The following is a 21,167-nucleotide window of genomic DNA, read 5'->3' on the forward strand; positions in this document are numbered from 1 at the left end:
TATATTTCAAACATTAATCTCAGAATATTTCATTTAAATTCAGGAAATTGTTTCATTAAAGGTCAGAAACAAAAATTTGAACTTTTATTTCAAACTTTAATTTTAAATTTAGATTTTATTCTCAGATTTCCGCCTTCAATTAATTCAAAATTTAGATTAATTAATTATTTAATCTCTGAATTTAAGACCTTCATTCACACAATTCCCTGAATTTAAATTAAAATTCAGACCAGAGATTATTCTCAGAATTCAGAATTTGATTGAAACGTTCTGATTTTCTGATTTCTATCTACTGTAGGATTTTTAAATTCTTATTATGACCTTCAATTTATAACTCTGAGATTAATTTCAAAATTTAACTTGATTGTTTTAATCCTCTTTGATACATTTGTTACAGTTTAGTGACATTTTAAATATATTTATAGCAGTTAAATTATTTATTACTGATTATTATCAAGATATGTTGAGGTGGTATTTGAGTAATTAGGAGGAGTGATTGAATTAATATTTATTGAGTTCAAAGTGATCACACGGTTATTTAGGATGGAAGATAAAGGATGATGATGATTATGATGATGGTGGCGGTGGTAGTGGTTAAATTTTAGGGTGGATGTGAATTGTTAAATGTTTCACGTTGATGGATAAAATGCAGAAACTCAGTGATTCACGCAAAATGTAGAAATTAACAGTTGCAAGACACCAGTTAGTACTAATTTTTAGATTTTAACATTTCACAAAATGTTTGTACCTTCCACTTCTGTTCTCTCTTCATAGTGATAAAATTCTGATGAATCTTTTGGTAGAAATGTGGCAGAAAAATACATTTATGAATAGCACAGTCCGAGTGAAGTTATAGTTAAGATGATTATTGTTACGTCTGGTAGAAACTGTCTCAGACTCACCTCTTGAGATAACCATGGAAGCTGTTTCTGGCACCTGAACTGATGTGTCAGGAACATCTAAAGATTTAGCCACACATACAATTTCATTTAATATTGAAATCATTAGAAATATTAAAATAAACGTGTTGTGACAGTTAAACGTCTCATTTCTTATAATAGTTATAATAATGTTTTGCTAAAAAAACTGCTAAAAAAATGTTTTATTTGTTCATTTGTGAGTTTTTCTTGTATTTTAATGTAACAACACTGAGAGTCTGAAGCCCTAAGAGCAAAACCAAGTGTTGAACAGAAGCATGACTGTGACTTTGAGTAAACTGATTTTTTTTTTCTTTAATTTTGAACCTACAGTCCACCTTGAAATTTTGATGTTTTTTACAGGACTGCAGTAATGAACACTCAACACTTGGTCTGACCTGAAGACATGTTTTTCTGTCATTAATTTGTTGTGTTATTGCTTTTTTAAAATACTCACCCTGAGGAACCCTTCCTAACCCAATTTCTGTGAAAGGACAAGGTACAAAATGTTATTATAACTGCTGGCTGACATTAACTGGAGCAACTTTAGCTGTCTGATGAAACGTACAGACCTTTGCCTGAAAGGTAAAGCTCAGCTGTGCTTCGAGCTTCTCCCATCGGCTCCAGGCGAGCGATCACTGAGTAAACGCCTGACGGGGTGAAGACATTACAATGATGTTTACGATATTATAAAAATGTTTCGACGATGTTCATTTTTGAAGACACTTAACTAAAAATCCTTTGTAGAATTAAAATCATGGTTCAGTCACACCAGAAAGTGGCAAAAGGGAAATTCATTGTAGCTGGCAAGCTAAAAGCTAACATGCTATAGTTGGGAACATGTTAGCTCCAGTTGTACTGGGGGAATAATTGCTGCTGACATTTTGTTCTCAGAATTGTTTCTATTCAATAAAGAGACATTAAAAAGGGTAAAAAGCTCTTTGAACTAACAAGCTTGCTAAATGTCAATTAGAGAGCTTGTTAGCTTTGTTGCTATCAGGACAATAAGTTGATACAGTCTGTTGAAAAGATATACCAACAATAATTCACAGGATTTACGTAATTCCCACCAGAAATGATGTGATTCTGCCTTTATAAATGCTGGTGTGACCGGCCCTTTACTCAGTTAGATATGTCATCATTTAAGGATGCACAATGAAAAAGAAAACTAAGAAATCTACTTTTTCACCTTTTTTTCCTTTATTTTTTGTTATTTTTTGTTACCATGCTGCACATTAGCAAATTAAAAGTTGTTAAATGTCAAAAAGTTTTTTAGGACTACCTGATGTTTGTTGTGTTACTGTTTAGCACAACAACATCCATCTTGCTGGTATGTCTTTAAAACACACCGCACCAGTGTAACATTCAGCTTTGGGCTCTAAATACTACTATTCTACTCTAAAACTGTGATATTCAATCAAATAATTATAATTTATTCTAGTTTTTAGTATTGTGCAGCCCTAAAATTCTTTTCCAGAAGTTTAACCTCTCAAATATAACATAACAAAGCAGATTGAGATGATTTAATTCCATTCTCTATCCATTGTTAAATTTTGGAAATTAATAATATTGATAGTTTTGGAGAAAGAACAACTGATGTCAGTTCAAAATATCTTTCTAGAGGAAAGATATATTTTTTTCTTTTTTTTTAACAAACCTTCGTCCTCTGCAGTTACGTTGCGGATCGTCATAAAATGCCGTCGGCCTTCGGTCCTGAAGTTATATTTTGGGCTCTCTCTAAGCTCCCATGAGTCTTTGTACCATGTGACGGTGGCATTGTCGAAGGACAACTCGCACTCGAAGGTGGCAGAGGAGCGTTCATTGACCTCGATGCTTCGGATGCGTTTAGTGAACTGAATTTGGTCAGCTAAAACCAGATAATCAGAGTTAACTTAAAGTATCAATATTACTTTCATGTTAGTTTATAACTTTGATTATTTTATTCATATGATGTTTTTTTCTGTATTAAAACTCCTATTTGGAGTTTGTGTAGTTTTGAGTAAAATTAAATTCAAAAGAAACACAGAACAAAAACAGGAAACAGAAATCCACAAACCACAAAATAAAGGTGTGAACCTGCAGGTTCAAAGAGGTCAGTTTGAGTTTGTTAGTTTGAAGTCGTGCTGCTTACCTGGCTTGTAACCAGTGCCTGATAATAAAATGAAGCAGGGGGACATGAGGACACATTAAAGACGTATGGACAGGTGTCCAGCAGACACGCAGGACGGTTCAACGCTCGGACTCTTACCTGTGACGGTGAGCTTGGCGTTGGAGATGTGAGGGCCACACACCACCCGGTAACTGCCCTGATCTTTGGAATGGCAGTTCTTGATTTTCAGGCAGTGGCGGTCGCCCACGCTGCTGATGTCATACTTGTTGCTGCTGTCCAGTTTCTGGGTACCTTTGTACCAGGTCAGAGTGATCTCCGGGTAGTTGATCTTGATCTGGCACTCGAAGGTGGCGGTCTGGTTCTCAGGCGCCGTCTGATCAGCGATGTCCTCCATCACTGAGACGGGCTGAGGATTCAAAATCAGTTTTTATCTGTTCATTAATGCCAAAGTGTAAATTTCAATCAATGAAAAGTATTATGAAAATACTGTGTCTAAAATTAAACTAAATCTAACGAAAACTAACTTTTGAAAACAATAAGTGTGACAACAAATAAAAACTAACCAATAATGTGAAAAATGAACAAGTTAAACAAACTAACTAATTACTGTTTATTAGTATGTCTTATTGTTAGACTATTTCCCCCTTGGGATCAATAATGTCTCATCTTATTCAACAACCTGCATGCATCTGCAGGACCACACATACTGTATTTCGCTGTTACAGTGAAACAACATTTAGTTTCTACTTGGGATGTCCAGATCCACAGAATCAGGATCGGGCCTGAACCAGAATGGTTTTGATGGTTCAGTATCGGCTGTAATCTTTCCCAGAAGAGTGGAGGTTGATTGATGCTCTTTGTAGTAGAATCACATGCTCAGCCCAGCCATCACGTAGGGCGTCCACATACATTTGGACATGTGGTCCTGTTTATCCCATGATACCTGATGATTGATTTCACCTACCGAGAGTCTTTGTTCTTCATTCATGTGTAAACACAACATTTGTGCCGTTCGCTGTTTTGATGTGATGGTGTTTTTGTTTACCTCTGTGCCAACACGTCCCTCCAGCTGCTGGATGAATCGGGCCATGTCCTCCTCTTCAACGCGCCCACCATGCTCCACATCCTGCAGCAGGACATACCACTGTTAAAGCAACTACATTTGTACACCATAAACTTGTCCTTGCTCTGTTTAGATGTTTTCAGTTGCTCTAAATGGCCCATAGTAACTTTGCAGGTCCTTTCATTTTAGATTCATTTCCTGGAACTTTTCAGAGTAATTTACAGGTATTTAACGGTTACCAACAGGATACATTGTTCTACAATACATTGTTTTCAAGGTATTACACAATATGGCTCCTCCCCCACTCTGTACTTACATCACATTAAAACAAGCCAAACTATTAGAGCAACAACTAGAGGAGATTGCCTTATTCCAAGAAGACAAAGTACTTTGGCCAATCTGCTTTTTCTGTCAGAGCATCGCAAGGTTGGAACAATTTACTGCAATACATAAGAAACTGTGTGAACTACCATTCATTCACCACAATGTTAAGAGCCTGGTTCATTAGAAATCACACTTGTGAACATTAGAACAGTGAGGTGTTTTTTTCCGTGTTGTTCGTTGTCTTATTTGTCATTACTATATTTAATGTAAGAGCAGCCTTGCATGTAATATCTACACTTTACCAGTCCTGACATTATCTTGTGCAATTTGTTGAACGTGTACTGCTGTTTGTTGTATGTGATATAATGCTATTGTTGACTTTATATGTCTTAAGACCTGTGTTTCTTGTCTCTATGCAGTGCAGGCCTGTTTGTATTGGCATATTTTCACCGCTTTTATTGTTGATTGTATTTCCATTGCTTTTATTTAATAATATTTGTGTTTCCAACTTTTGCCTGGACAACAGATGAAAATTAGCCTTTCTGGCTAACTCTGGCATATTTTCAGAAATGTTATCAATATGCACTGTCCCTGTCAAATAAAGTAAAAAAGGTAAGTACATAGGTGTCAGTTTGCAAAAAGGCTGAACAATCAGACTCTTTAACAATTATGTAACAGACAGAAAATACTTAGTTTTCAGTGTGTAGTTTTGCTAGTTATCAGCATATTAGGTTGTTTCTTAAAAACTCTATAATGAGCACATTTCCAGTATACTACCACATTACATAACCCTTTCAAAGAAATGTCCTCGGAATTAACAGTTACACAGCAACTACTTAGGAAATTATTTTTAAAATTTCATGGAATTTTGTAGGAAAGTAAAGTGTTACTGAAATAGTTGATAGATGCTCAATCATCATAGCACTTTGATGAAACAACTTAATATGCTAATATATCATTTGACACACAAAACTGCACATTGAAAACACATTGAAAATTAGGAATTCCACCCGAACAGCCACAGTTCTGTCATGAAGATCAGTTATGTGTCTGCTGTTTTCTGTTTTCTCTCACCGGTCTGCCAGTTTCCATCTCCTTCTCCCTCTTCAGGAACTCAATGGCCTGGAGGATGGCGCGGTAGTCGTGGATATTGTTCTCTGTCAGGATCCTTTCGTAGTCTTTGGGGTCGTGACCTCTGAGCAGTTCCACAATATTGATTTCTCCTTCTTTCTTGGGACTCTTCTGCTTTGAGGGAGTCCTGCCACAAATCAAATACACATCAGTGTTGAGCACTCGGAGGTGGTGCAGCGAGTAGATCCTTGATTTAGCAACAAAATGTAGAATCAAGTGCAGACAGAAATGCTGAGACGTTCAGGAGATTTGAACTCCTACAGACAAACCACAACCTAACAGTCTGCCCTGTGGGTCATTTTCTCACTACAATCTAAAAGACACAGAAAAGAAAACACGCAGGACAATGCAAAAGCTCTTACTTCTTCAGCTTGGTCCTTAAGTCTCCGATTTCTCCCACTTCCTCTAATTTGGTGACCTCCATGTCAGCACTGCACTCGATCTCTCCGTGCTTGTTGGTGGCGACACATCTGTAGCCACCAGAGTCCGACTTGGTCACCTCTTTGATCTCCAGTTTGGCATCCTGGCCCTTGTGCATAATAGTGATACGACCACCAGGGGTGATCTGCCTCCATTTGCCCTTCATCCACTTCACGCTGGGGATCGGGTCTCCTCCGATCTTGGCGATAAAGGTGGCAGTGCCCTCTGCAGAGACATAAGCCAACATGTAGCTCCACATGGACTTTTCTTCTTGTGATCTGACATTTTGAAGTGAACTTCTAAATAACTCCTTCATGTAACTGTAATCTGCAGCAGCTGGCATCTGTCTTTCTATATTCTAACGGCATTTTCAAAGTTTTTCACTGTTGTTTGGGATAAACAATCAATCAATACTTCTTTCGAATTATTTTGGTCCTGTTAATTTAATTATTTGTGTGAGGATGTTTTCATCACACAAATAGTTGTGTTGTCTTTCGGATATAAATAAACTTTTCAGTCTTTATGAACAATCCTGTTGTCAGTGCGACTCTTAAGATTTGGGGTCAGTTTTTGCTTGAATTATAAACAGTCTCAAGGCTCCTATTTTGGGTAATACTCTGATTTCTGCCTCCCTAGACCACATTAGGCTGCAATAGGAATAGCTAAGGCTCACAAATATCAGAAATATCTTGTTCTGGTTCATTCTTAATTAATATGCATCAGGCACAGGCTACTACAGTTTAAAGTGCTTCACAGGCTTCATCTGACCAGTAGAAAACTGGAAAAACTGTTTTTAGGAGTAGATGAGACATTAAGATGTCAGCTATTTTCAAGTTGGTTCCTGAAAACTTAAAAATCACTGTCCAATGGTCAGTCATTGGGCAACCCAATCATTGCCCAATGACTGGAAGCAGCATCTCAGAGGATGTAATCTAAAACTACGACTCAAGACGCAACCAGAATGTTTTATAAGATCTGACAATTTCTTTCTGCTCCATTTTCTAAAATTGGATAAATCTTCATAAATGTTTATGATGTTAAAATGTACATTTTTTTTCCATCCCAAATCTTTTCTGTCTTTTCTTTTATACTCTGTTGATATTATGTTTTTATTGTATGGGATGGATGTAGGTTCGTGTTTGTTTGTGCAGTAAGTGAACCTGTGAGAATGGTTTGTTTGCCACTTTATATTTTGAAAATTCAATGAAAAAGGCTACCATAATTACAAGAATGAACTTGTAATTATGTTTTTTTTTTACTTAACTAGTTTATTATTTTGTTAGTGTAAAAATGAGACAATCCAGGTGAGAACTGGTGCAGTTAATGTGTTCCTTTCATTAGTAGTGTGTATTGCTCTCTGCTTGAGTCTTATTTGATGCTACCACTGGAGAGCACCCAAATTGAGCTTTTTCAGATTCTAAACATAGTGGATTTAATGTGACATGTTTAACCTGTCATGTTATCTACTTTTCAGACAGTTTTCAGTTTCGTTTGGATGCCGAGGACTGCACTGTAGTGTCCTTGAAGTAAAACCTTGGCCCTTCATTCAAATATGTATTTTTTGCTAACTTCTCAATTCAACAACAGTCAACTTACTCTCTGTGACAGAAACACTTTTGGGTTCCTCAATGAAGAAAAGGTTGTCAAGCCTTTTGACTGGGGCGGCAGCCTCGGCGGGAGCTTTCTTGACTCCTTTGTCTGAAAAGTAATCATGGAGGTGAGAGCCTCAGCAGTAAATGTATTTCATGTACATCGTATCGTAGTAAGAAAAAAGAAGACAAGAATAAAACAGTCAGCAGACGAGCTGTTCAGAAAGCTGTAAGAAATGTGACTTTTCATCACACAAAATGTGAACTGTAAATGGCTTCGCTGAAGATAAAATAATCAATGATCTCAATAAATCAGGCTTCCATAGGGTCCATTACCTTTCACAGTGACCTTGGCCTTGCAGAAGTCACTGCCGCTAGCGTTGCTGGCCTTGCAGAGGTAATCCCCTGCATCAGTCTTTGAGGCATGGCTGTTCTCCAGGCAGGCCTTCCCGCCCACAAAGGTGATTCTGGTGTTTCCGCTGGACTTCAGCTCTCTCCTGTCCTTCATCCATTGGATCTTCAGTGGAGGAGATCCACTGACATGGCATTTAAGGCTCAGTTTATCCCCTTCATCTACAGTCACCGGCTCCAGAGGGACATCAAATTTAGGAGGCAGTTCAGTTTCTAAAGGAGAGAAATAAGCAGGACAGCTACAGATATTTGTTTTCGAAAGGGCAGCATGATGGCAGGAACATTAGACCCTCTTCTGCAGAATCTGGCAACAACCTCGAGGTAAACAAGACTAAGATGTTTTTGTGCTTCATCCTAAAAACACCTGTCATTATCTTACCTGAATCTGAGATGAACATATCCATTAAATAAAAGAAAAGATAAACACAAAGCCCTGCTGGAGCAGACTCAGAGGAAAACATCTGGACCTGAATCCAGAATGTGTACAGTCGTCAGTGTTCGTTTTTGTTCTGCCTCCAGGTAGTTTGAAGAGGCTCTGAATCACCCAGGAAATATTCACGGACCTGAACTGTATTGAAAACTTCCTAGCTAACTTGGGGGGAAAACTCAGTTGCCAAAATGACTGCCTTCTGGGTGAAATGCAACACTTAAAAATAAAGAGACACCACGTCTAAGGGCCTGGTCACAGCAGCCTTTATGCACTGACCTGATGAAAATATATATTTAAAGAAGTTATTTTCTGTGTTCTGACTGGCTGTCTAAAGATGCAGCATTTGTTGCTCATATCAGACTGTTCTGAGCTCCTGATGGCTTAGATACAAATTACACACAGATCTATTTAAGATAGAGCAGCTGAGCCAAGGTGAACTAGATAGTATGGATCTGAGACTCCAGTTGGATTGGGTCCTTGGGCTTCTGGGGAACAGATGAGACATAAACATGAACCCCATTTTGATGATGAAAATGTCAAACAATGAACTCATACCTGAGATGGTGAGAGAAACCCGACATGAAGCTTTGCCAGCTTCGTTGGAGGCCTCGCAGGTGTAGACTCCACCGTCAGAGGTGGCAGAGTCTCTGATGCTCAGCATGGCCAAGTTGTTCTTGAAGCTGACATCGTATTTGTCAGAGCCATGGATTTCATTGTTGTCCTTGTACCATGTGACGTGCAGTGGCTGGGAGCCAGAAACCCGACCCTCTATCTTCACCAACTTACCCGCTGAATCCATCATGGTCTCAGAGGGCTTCTTGGTGAACTTTGGAGGGACTGTGTGCTCTGTTAGTGAGGGAAAAGGTGAAGACAATCAGGCCATGTTGTGATGGTTTGAAATTCAAATCTGAGTATCATTCACCAGGCCACCGGGCCTTTTCCACAGTATTAGGGTAAACAGAGAGGCACAGCAAGTAAGACGACATAAAAACAACCTGCAACACAGATGTAAACAAATATAGAATATTCACCTTATGAACAAAATACTACCTGCCTTTGAGTCTCCTTTTCAAGTAAACAATCATGCCTGACCCAACCATAATAACAGAAAAACATGCTCTCAGGGACCACTGAGCCATTATAAAATCCTTTTCTTTCCAAACCTATCAATCAGGACCAGCCAACCCTAAACACATCAACAACATAATCCAGGACCTTTTAGATGTTACGAAATCCCTTCTTGTTACCAACAAGCACAGGAAACACAACTACACTGGAAGTTAGCATTAGTAGCTACAACCACATGTGAGGAATGAGGAGAGTTGGAAGGAAATGTGATGGTTAATGCGTTACCTATTTTAACATGAGCATGACAGGTGTCAGTTCCTTCGGCATTGGAAATTTCGCAAGTGTATTTTCCTGCTGCTGCGGCTCTGTCGCTGTTGAGGACCTCAAGAACGCAGGAGGAGTCTGTGGTTTTGACATTGTACTGGTAAGAAGCCCAGATCAGCTTGTCGTCCTTCTTCCATGTTACGTAGACCCTCTGGCTGCCAGTGTAGGTGCACTCGAGCCTTAAAGGTTTGCCCAGTTCATGGGAGACGTCCTCCAGTTTCTTGACAAATCGCACGGGTTCTGAGAGAAGCAATGTTGAAATCAGTCACAGAAACAACTGATCTTTACATGTGGAGGACGAAGGACTATGTGATTGCGCAGTATCCGGAGGAATCCATGGGTGTCTCCATGCGTAGAAAGAGAGGCTATGTGAGTGGAGGAAGCTTTACCTCTATGTGAAAGTAAGGAATGTTACAGGTGAAAAAGAAAAGCTATGTGAGTGGCATTAGTAGTTACCTGTTGGAATGATTCACCTCATGCATGAAATGAATGATGAGAGAACTACAAGCGCTGCATTGCTGGTTAGTATTACCTAGTCTGACATAAGCATGGCAGATATCGGAGCCTTCGGTGTTGGAAATTTCGCAAGTGTATCTTCCATGCGCCTCTTCTCTGTCACTGTTGAGGACTTCCAGCACACAGCTGCAATCTGTGGTCTTGACATTGTACTGATATGAGGCCCAGATCGGCCTCCCATCTTTCCTCCAGTTCACGTTCACTCTTTGGCTACCGGTGTACGCAACTCGAAGTGTCAGCGGTTCACCGATTCTGAACGTGGTGTTTTCCAGCTTCCTGACGAAGCGCACCGGTTCTGTGAGGAAGCAGTGATGGTTGTTAGAGGCAAAGGTGATGGTGAGCAAGCAGCAGTTATAATTACAATTCAAACTTGAATCCGTAATTATAATTCAAAGATGAAATTCAATTATCTTTGATTGAATTATGTGCAGTATGCAAGTCCCACCCTACTTCCAGGCCAGCTTGTGCTCCACTAGCCTCCGTTGCACAATGTATTTACTCAAAGAAGCTTTTTTCCATTTGTCTTTCTGAGCACATGACTACAATCAAAGCTTTGCTCCAGATTTAGTTATTAGCCGTTTTCCATCTGAAGCTCCTGCCCAGGTAGCGGGAACACAGGCTGGAGAAGTTGTACATGACCTGTACCTTTGGTCACCAGATCCCCCGGTACCCTATTATGTTAAGTGCAATTAATACTTTCCACATCCGTATTGCCGTAAGGGTCTGCATGACGTACATTTTATTTTCTATCCTCCAGTGTGTGGATTGTCTACATGCAGGCTAAGGTACACATGGGCTGTGCAAACCAAATGTGTAGACACATCTGCCTACTACTCAATAGTTTTATTTAACTCAGAGGTTTTGAATATGAACCAAAAAATCTCTTTTTCATAGACCGATGGAAAAAACCCTTTTTGACAACCATGTAGTGCAAGCAAGTGGGACAGAAGCTAGTCTGGGAGTAGGATGACACTTTTGCTCAATTGTAGCTATATATTAGAAAATAATAGAGCGTTAGTGAATGCGATGTAAGAATGCTGTGGTGAGTCATGGAGGTTATACCTTTCTTAGCAGTTTTACAAAAGACGTGAGCGTCACAGATGGCAGAACCTTCTGCGTTAGAAACTTGACAAGAATAGATGCCAGCTGCTTCTTCTCTGTCACTATTGAGGACTTCCAAAACGCATGAGGAATCGGTGGTTTTGACGTTGTATTTGTATGAAGCCCAGATTGGCTTGCCGTCCTTCATCCAGCTCACATACACTCGCTGACTGCCGGTGTACGTGCACGCTAGACTCAGTGGATTGCCCAGATGGAATGATGTGTCTTCTAGCTTTTTCACAAAGCGCAGGGGTTCTGAGAGAAGCAACAGCGGTGTTAGTCATGTCAAGTCGCTTGAACTGCTAGCAAATCAGTAAATGCGTATGTTAGGGGGAAATTACCTAGTCTGACATGAGAGTGGCAGATAGCAGAGCTACTAGCATTGGATATTTCACATGAATATTTCCCAGCAGCTTCTTCTTTGTCACTGTTGAGAATCTCCAAGACACAGGAGTTGTCTGTGGTCTTGACGTTGTACTTATACGAAGCCCATATTGGTTTGCCATCTTTTGTCCAGCTCACGTACACATACTGGCTGCCTGTGTACGTGACCTGAAGCCTCAGAGGCTGGCCGACCCTAAAGGTTGTGTCTTCCAGCTTTTTTACAAACCGCACAGGTTCTAGGAGAAGCAAGTGATTTGTTAGTTAAGATGAGTGAGATTATGGGAAATAAAGTTAGCAAGTAACCTATAATTGTGATCAGTAAAACTATTATAGGCTCATTATTTCCAGATGTTAATGATTCTCAGCAAAAAATACCAATTTAAACCTTTTTATTTTTATGTTCCTGTGCATCAAAAAGTTAATGTGCACTGCAGTTCAAAGTGAACTCTGGTGGTGAGGTCAAACCAGAATGTGCTTTCATTTACTAAGAGAAAAACAGAAAGAAAGCAAGAGATTTGAAAGAAAGGTTAAACTAAAGAAGTATGTGCTGCTAATGGTATTTTTATTATCTGATGTTAACCCTTTCAAGTTTTTAAGTATCATAGTCAATATAAAAATGTATTTCTGTTATCTTTATAGTATAGACTATACAGTAGTGCATAGAGTATATGCAACAGTGTAGAATTTAGAGAGACGAGACTAATGTCAAATAACAGCTAATTTGCAGGGCTTGTCTTGAGATGTCTCCAAATACAAAGAAACCAAAAAACTAGTTGTAAAACATAAAAAACGAAAATAATGAGCCTTAAGCATGAACATTCATGTTTAATGTTTTACCTAGTTGGACCTGTGCACAGCAGATAGCAGAGTTTTCAGAGTTAGAAATTTCGCAGGAGTATCTCCCTGCTGCTTCTAACCGATCACTGTTGAGGATCTCCAAGACACACGCATTATCTGTGGTCTTTACGTTGTATTTGTAGGAGGCCCAGATTGGTTTGCCGTCCTTTCGCCAGCTCACATAGACCCTGGGACTGGCACTGTAAGCGCAGTACAGTGACAGGGGCTGTCCGAGTCTGAAAGTGGTGTCTTCCAGCTCTTTTACAAAGCGCACAGGTTCTACAGGAAGCAATGGTGATGTTAGTTGCATTATTTTTATGTTACAGCAAGCAAATGCATGATGATGTGACAGGATTGTTCTGCTTGGGATTTGCTATTGAATTATAGAATTTGTTGAATTTAGCTGAACAAATTAACTGAAATAAAGTAGCCGAACATAATGATGGTGAGAAGATGAGGTGCATTTGATAGTGGGTTTACCTATCTTAACCACAGCATGGCAGATATCAGTGCCCTCTGAATTGGAAATCTCACATGAGTATTTCCCAACAGCTTCCCGCCTGTCACTGTTGAGAACTTCCAGGGTGCTGGAGAAGTTGGTAGTTGTGACGTTGTATTTGTACGACGCCCAGATGGGTTTTCCATCCTTCATCCAGCTGACATAAATCCTCTGACTGCCAGTGAATGTGCACTCCAGCGTCAAAGGGTGGCCGATTTTATAGAAGGTGTTTCTCAATTTTCGCACAAAGCCAACAGGTTCTAAGAGATCAATTAGCAATGGTGGTGTTAGATAATGTAAGCTGTGGTATTTAGCCTTTCAAACAAGATGGTTATATGCTATGGTATGGAAGTGCATATTTTAATCAATGCAATGAATTAATGCAATGAGCTGCTAAAGTGGTTTACCTAGTCTGACATTAGCATGGCAGATATCGGTTCCTTCAGCGTTAGAAATTTCACATGTGTATCTTCCAACAGCCTCTTCTCGGTCACTGTTGAGGACCTCCAAGATGCAGGTATCATCAGTGGTCTTGACATTGTACTTGTATGATGCCCAGATTAGTTTGCCGTCCTTCTTCCAGGTCACATACACTCTCTGGCTACCAGTGTACATGCACTTGAGGGTCAAAGGTTCACGGAGTCTGAAATATGTGTCTTCCAGCTTCTTCATGAAGCGTGCTGGCTCTGAGAGTAGTAATATTTGGGTTAGTTGCATGTTGGTGAAATTATGTTATGCTAGCAGGCAAATAATGGAGATCATGCAGTAATCTGATCTAACTGAGATCATTCTGTAGTGCTAGATGGCTACAACAACCTACTGTGGCTACTAATCAACAACAGAAGGCCTCTGTTGTTTACACAGTTAGTTGATGAATGAAAAGCATTTGGTGTGTTTAAGATTTTAGACTTTGTGACTTTACCTAGGCTGACACAAGCTTGGCAGACGTCAGTTCCAGCTCCGTTGGAAATTTCACAAGAGTATGTTCCAGCTGCCTCAGGCCTGTCACTGTTGAGGACCTCCAGAGTGCAGGTTGAATCAGTAGTTTTAACATTATACTGATAAGAGGCCCAAATCAGCTTGCCGTCCTTTTTCCACGTGACGTAGACCCTCTGGCTTCCGGTGTATACACAGACTAGTTTCAGCGGTTGACCGACTATGAAAGCAGTGTCCTCCAGCTTCTTGATAAAGCGCACAGGTTCTGAGAGAAGCAATGCTGATGTTAGAAATGTGCCCATTGTTATGTAGCCATGCATTTGTATGCCTCTATGTTAAAGCCAATTTTACTATTATTGCTGAAATGTTACTTTATTAAAAAAAAATGAGAGAGCTACTACAAAAGAGCTAAATTAGTATTTTGCCAAGAGTTGCATATTTTGCAGAAGGACCTCTGAGGGAGAAGATCCAATAATGTTACATTTATAACAGGTCTACTGACTGTTGGAAACTGCTTTGGGAAAGATAAAGGCCTTCCACTGTCAATGAACAAATCAGTTGAACAAAATGTATCTTTATAACCCGATGCAAAATTCATTAACATAGCGAAAATAAGTATGGAAATCGAGCATCACCTTTCACCGTCACATTACAGTTGGCGGAGGCTGAACCGACCCGGTTTTCTGCCTTGCAGATGTATTCGCCGTGATCGAACTTGGTCGTTTTGATCAATTTCAAAGTGGCGACACCATTTGCAAAGTCCATTGAGCAAGTATTGGACTTGCGCAGCTTTCCATCAGCTTTAAACCAAGTTACGGTGATGTCAGGAGTTCCCGTAATATGGCATTGCAGGGTAACCGCATCGCCCATAGTTACCTCCACTGGCTCCATCTTTTCAACAAAGTATGGTCGTTCTAAAGTGAAAGATGATGATGAGGATTTAGTGTAACTACAGACGTTGACTTGTGGATGTGCAAATGGGAGAAGGAATTGATGGTAATGAATTATTACAAATGAAACTACATAACTAAGCACAATAAATTGCACATTTTAATACCTAGAATTGACACTTGCGCGTTGCAAATGTCATTTCCGACTCCGTTGTCAACTTCACAAGAGTATCTACCGGCTGCTTCCATCCTGTCAGAGTTAAGAACCTCCAGAATGCAAGAAGTGTCTGTGGTGGTCACATTGTACTGATATGAAGCCCAGATGAGTTTACCGTCCTTCTTCCAGGTCACATTTATCCTGGGAGTTCCAGCGAATGTGACCTCAAGCCTCAGAGGCTTGCCCTTTTCAGAAGAAATGTCCTTCAGCTTCTTCACAAAGTGGACTGGTTCTGAGAGAGGTAATTCCATGATCAGTTACATGACACTCGCTTTTGGAAGTGCACAGATGGTTAAAAAAGATAAGTGATCATGCTAACAAACCTTTAACAAACAGGTAAACTGGGCAGTTTTCCTTCCCTGCTTCATTAATGATCTGGCAGGTGTACTCTCCAGCATGGGATTTTTCTACTCTGTGAAGCACCAAAGTGGTGACATCATCCTTCAGGGTGATCTCGCAGCCTCTTCCATGCTGCATTTCCTTGGCTCCCCTGAACCATTTGACTTTCAGGGGGACACTGCCTTTCACTTTAGCCGAGAAAGACACGTTTTTGCCGGGCAACGTTTCCCTCATCTCAGGTGTTTCCACAAAAGATGGAGGTTCTGGTTTCAAATAAAAAAGATGGGTTGTCAGATAATCTAACTTTCTGAAATTGGCCTGATCCTGTGCTAAAGAAAACTCTTCTTTTCTGTTTGTGACTTTATTCGCACATCTACTGACCTGTCACATTCATTGAAGCACTCGTCTCACTGGCTCCTGCAGCATTTACAGCTTTGCATGTGTATTTGCCGGAATCTGACATCTTGATTGTTGGAAGTCTCAGTTTGCAGTTATTATCAGAGCAGCTAATATCATAGTTTGGGCCCTTCTTGATCTCCTGTCCATTGTGGAACCAGGAAATTGTTAAAGGAGCAGAGCCAGAGACCCTACACTCCATCTCACCTGGTTTTGCCACAACAAGGTGAGTGTTTCTCAGCTTCCTTACGAAACTCGGTGGAATCAACTTATCTATTGTCAAAAAAACAACAAGTTATAAAGTATTTCTGAGCTAAATGATAATTAAAAGGATAAAAGATAATAAGAAAGCTTGCATGTACGCATTGACCACCAACCTGAGACAGAGAGCTTGGTTTTACAAGAGGCTGCCCCTACATGGTTTGTAACCTCTAGCTTGTATTCTCCTGCGTCTGATTTATCAGCGGACCGAATCTTCAGGGTGGCAACCTTCTTTGAGAAGGACATCTGATACTTGGCGCCAGCAGAGAGAGCTTTGTTATCCTTGAACCACTTAGTTTTTAGCTCTGGTGAGCCAGATACTGTGACTTCAAGAGTTGCAGTCTCTCCTGACTTCACGTTCAAAGTCTCGGGGCTATCCACAATGGCCGCGGGTTCTAGAAATTTGGGGAAGAAGATATTAAGCTGAACGAATCCTTACACTGTCACTAGCTGTAATGTAATAAAGTCTGGAGTTGTACAAACCTAGAACCGTCACTTGGGAGACACACTCCACAACTCCAGAGTCATTCCTCAGCTGGCAGGTGTATGTACCAGCTGTGGTCGAGTCAGCCTTGGGCACTACAAGGGTGACCACACTGTTCTCATATGTGATCTTTCTATTGTCACCGTCTCTGAGAATGTGATCTTTGTCCTGAACCCAGGACACAGTCAAAGGCTCAGAGCCTTTCACTGTGGCTGTCAATGTCAGCTGTTGACCGACTCTCACAGACTGGTCGACCAGTTTCTTGACAAACACTGGTTGCTCTGAATAGTGATGGAAAGATTAGAGGTTAGGGGAGGTAATCACAACAGGGCTAATCTTTGATGAAATGACCACTGATTCTGTGACTAACCTTTTAGGCTAATGGTAGTGCGGCAGGATTCACTTCCTACATTGTTTGAAACCCTGCACTCATAAAGACCAGCATCGTCATGCTCCAGTTTCATTATGTGAAGTGAGGCAGAACTGCCCTCACTGACCATCTTATATTTCCTGCTCTCCTTAAGTGGCCTTTTGTCTTTGTACCAGTTAATCTGGAAAGGTGTAGAGCCATACAGCTCACAGTGCAGGCTGGCATCTTTCCCATAAATGGCCTCCACTGGGTTTGGAGTTTTAATAAAGGATGGGGACTCTGGAAAATATATCAAGATAAATCAACAGAAGTAACAGTCTCAGACAAGCAAGTCTTCACTGCAAGCAGTTCAGTTGGATAGTTCCATAGGAAGGAAATTCTTGTTGAAGGTCATGCTCATGTTCAGTCCATGCCAGAGGAATCCATCCAGATGTTGTCAGAAAAAACTAAGAGCATTAGTGAGAGAATGGAAACACTTGCTTACATTCATGCTCTGATAGGGGGTAGGTCATATCATATCGAGACCAGAGGGATTAACATGGAAAAGGGAGGTCAGGGGTACACTGGAGTCATTCCATCAAAAATAGGGAAAACCATTTCTCTAAAAAAGAGGTACCACTCGGACTCATGCTATTCGATACTGATGTTTCAGACTGAAACAGACAGCGCTGCTGTTGGATTCCATGCTGAAGTTTTTAGATAAAAAGGTCAAACTCAAGACATAATGTCGAAACGGGGATTTTACATTCCTTCTTTTTCATGCTACTGGAGTTCAGAGGGGAATAAAATCCACAAAACAACAACTCGTAGCCAAGATATATGTTCGATAGCTGACCTTGAACCGTGAGAATGGTGCTGCAGCTTACACTGCCAGCATCATTATGAGCCTCACAGGTGTAGACTCCGTTATCCTCAAACCTTGTGCTGCGCAGCTGCAGGTATGCAGTCGAGTCAACAAACATTGTTTTATAGTTTCCTCCATCGGTTATCTTTTGGTCATTTTTGTACCAGCAAATATTCAGTGAACGTGAGCTGGTGGCCTTGCATTCAAGACGGTGTCCTTCACACTGCTTCACAAAGGTATTTGGAGGCAGTTTCAGGACAAACTGAGGAGGTTCTGCAAAGTCAAAAAAAGATCAAGTTACTATCATCGGCATAAAGTAACACCTGAGCATGAATTTGACAAATGGAGTATGCGGACAGGTGACTTTTGAAGACAACGTAGATATATCTGAAAAGAAAAGAGATGGTAAGGTGGAAAAAAATGAAAATGAAGAAAGAGGAGCTGTGAAAATGGAGAAAAAAGATGGAATTAATTGAGTGGTGATGACGGTGGTAGTGGACAAAAAAAGAACAGTCCAACCTTTCACCAACAGCTCCGCTGTACTTTTCACTGCGCCTGCTTCATTGCTAACTTGGCAAGAATAAATCCCACTTTGCAGAGTCCCGACTGAGTGAAGCTCTACAGAGGAGGAATATTCCTCAAGTCTAATCATACACAATGGCCCAGTGATTAGTTCGATGTCATCCTTGAACCATTTCACTGTAAATGGAGGTGTTCCTTCAAAGACACTTCTGAAGAGTACAGTAGACTTTGGAACAACAGCCTGAGACTCAGGCTCAGCTACAAATGTTGGTGGCACTAAAACCCACACAGAAAAAAATATTACAATACATAAATAATAAGTTGAAGCTGAAGCAACACAATGTTGTTTGAATGCTAACCTTTAGCTGTAAGAACTCCACAGCATACACTGCTGCCTGCTTTGTTGGTAACTTTACAGGAATACTCTCCTGTATCAGTACTCTCAGTCAGTTGTAACTCAAGCGAGACAGTGTTGTCAATGTGCAGGAATTTATATTTGGAGCTTTTGGTGAGCTTTTGTTTCCCTTTGCTCCATTCAACTGATATTGGAAGAGAACCAGCCACTTTGCACTCCATTGTAACCACTGAACCCATAATTGCTTGTATGTTCGTTAATTTCCTCATGAATGTTGGAGGAATGACCTCTTCTGTTTAAAACATTATCAAAAGATCATTAGAGACAGAGATAAATAAATGCAATTCCACAACTTACAAATGTGCCAAAATATGTTCTAAGAAGAGTTGTAGAGTATCTTACGAACCTAAAACAACCAGCATGACTTTACAACTACAGGTTCCAACAGAGTTTGTGGCTTTGAACAGGTACTCTCCGCTGTCTTCCAGCTGAGAGGACTGAATGTTCAGACTACTGAGGTTGTTCTCGTAGCAGACATGATATTTTCTACTTGACTGGAGCTCTCTGCCATCTTTGCTCCATCTTATAATGATCTCGGGAGTTCCAGCTACTCTGCACTCAAGACTAACTGGATCTCCATGAGTCACTTTGACTACCTCTGGCTTCTCTTGGATCATAGGTGGTTCTACAACGGCAAAAAAAAAAGGTGAGTGGACTTGTTGTCACCATTATAGCAAGCTATAAAGTTAAGCAGAAGAATCGTGCATGAAGCAGATACCTTGCACTATGAGGGTGGCAAAGCATTTGTCTTGCCCAGCTTCATTTACCACCTGGCAGGTGTATTTCCCACTGTGACTTGCCTCACAGGCAGGAATCCTGAGAGTTGCCACTGTGTTCTCAAATGTTCTCTCAATCTTTGGATCCTCTGAGATCCAGTTCTCATCTTTTTGCCATTGTACAGAAAGAGGGGGAGAACCTTCCACTCTGCAGGAAAAGACTGCAACATCTCCCCAAATAGTGGACACATTTTCTATCTTCTTAATAAACGTCGGAGGGACTAATACAAAGAAAAGACATCATAGTAAAACCAGACAGTGTCCAGGGGTGTATGCCTAATGAATATCAGTGTAATGTACAAGCATCAGGAAAACCAACCTTTCATTGATAAGGCTGCTGAGCCAGAGCAGCTTCCAACCTCATTGGCAACCACACACTGATAAATACCGACATCCTGCACTTCACAGTTCTGGATTTTCAAGCTGACATTTTCACTATCAACGATAAAATACTTTTGGCTGGATTTGATTGGCTTTTTATCTTTGAACCATGTGACCTTAAATGGAGCACTTCCTGCCACTTTGCAAGCAAACACTGCTGCAGAACCTTTAACAATTTCATGAGACGTCAGTTCGTCAACAAACGAAGGAGGCTCTGAAATAACAAAGCAAGTCATATCAATCAATCAATTAAAATAACCTTGATTTGTGTTAGTGATGTAATATCTCACCCAATATACTGACAAAATGTAAACTTGTAAAGAAAAACCAACCTTTAACTTCCAGCTCAACAGTGCAACTCTCTGTGCCTGCTTCGTTGCTGGCTTCACAGAAGTATTTCCCGCTGTCATTTTCACAAACTTGACATATGTCTAAGGTGGCGACAGAATTGAAAAACAACATCTTGTGTTTGACACTTTGGTGAATCTCAGATCCATCTCTGAACCAACGCACAGAGATCTCTGGAGTACCAGCAACCTTGCACTTGAACACATGACTGTCTCCTACTTTCACTAACGACACTCCTTCAGGTTTCTCAATAAAAAAGGGTGGCTCTGAAAAAAAATGCACACAGAAGTTACTAAAGTATAGTGATTACAAGGTGAGTAAAACTGATAAAGGTGAGGTACCAATATTAACCTTTTACAAAGAGTGTTGCCTGGCATGAAGTGGAGCCGACATCATTCTGTATTTCACAGATGTAAACTCCAGAATCGAAGACTTTGGCAAAGAAGAGCTCCAGTGAGCTTGAGGTGTTGTCTTTGATCACAGAGCAGTCGGCACCAGATAAAATCTCTTTCTTGTTTTTAAACCATTGGATGGTCAGCGGTGGCGTGCCAGAGACACGAACGTTAAACTTAACCTTTGAGCCAGGCAAAATATTCATGGATTCAGGCTTTTCAAGAATGCATGGTGGTTCTGTTGGTGGACAAAATCCAACATTTCTATCATATCATAGTCACAACATTTACAATGTGATTATGCATTAAACTGCAACAGTTCTAACCTTTAACAAGCAAGATCCCAGAGCACTGGACAGATCCCGCTTTGTTTTTAGCCATGCAGGTATAGTTGCCGCTGTCTTTACTGTCAAGACGAGTGATTTCCAGGAAAGCAACATTTTCAAACAATGAGCATTTATATTTCTCGTCA

At 40.4% G+C, this 21,167-nt stretch overlaps 2 protein-coding genes across 2 annotated transcripts in view; both read right to left on the reverse strand.

The window, feature by feature from the left end:
• LOC137192195 (titin-like) overlaps positions 1-21,167 on the reverse strand; it is a 213,923-nt gene that overhangs the window by 136,455 nt on the left and 56,301 nt on the right. Inside the window, exons 51-63 of the mRNA XM_067602711.1 lie at positions 8,951-9,241; positions 7,891-8,178; positions 7,562-7,663; positions 5,908-6,190; positions 5,489-5,672; positions 4,073-4,153; positions 3,166-3,433; positions 3,049-3,066; positions 2,575-2,784; positions 1,490-1,567; positions 1,375-1,401; positions 903-959; positions 749-793 (exon numbers count right to left, since the gene is read on the reverse strand). Of these exons, the coding sequence (XP_067458812.1) occupies positions 749-793; positions 903-959; positions 1,375-1,401; positions 1,490-1,567; positions 2,575-2,784; positions 3,049-3,066; positions 3,166-3,433; positions 4,073-4,153; positions 5,489-5,672; positions 5,908-6,190; positions 7,562-7,663; positions 7,891-8,178; positions 8,951-9,241 (1,932 nt within the window). The remainder of the gene's footprint in view (positions 1-748; positions 794-902; positions 960-1,374; positions 1,402-1,489; positions 1,568-2,574; positions 2,785-3,048; positions 3,067-3,165; positions 3,434-4,072; positions 4,154-5,488; positions 5,673-5,907; positions 6,191-7,561; positions 7,664-7,890; positions 8,179-8,950; positions 9,242-21,167) is intronic.
• Positions 14,233-17,029, reverse strand: LOC137192199 (contactin-5-like). The gene is made up of 3 exons (XM_067602715.1): positions 15,491-17,029; positions 15,118-15,399; positions 14,233-14,974 (listed from the first exon to the last, which is right to left on the reverse strand). The coding sequence occupies exons 1-3, from the start codon at positions 15,738-15,740 to the stop codon at positions 14,658-14,660; spliced, it is 849 nt and encodes a 282-aa protein (XP_067458816.1). The 5' UTR covers positions 15,741-17,029; the 3' UTR covers positions 14,233-14,657.

This window comes from Thunnus thynnus, chromosome 11, assembly GCF_963924715.1.
Source record: "Thunnus thynnus chromosome 11, fThuThy2.1, whole genome shotgun sequence".
In the NCBI taxonomy this organism is placed as follows: domain Eukaryota; kingdom Metazoa; phylum Chordata; class Actinopteri; order Scombriformes; family Scombridae; genus Thunnus; species Thunnus thynnus.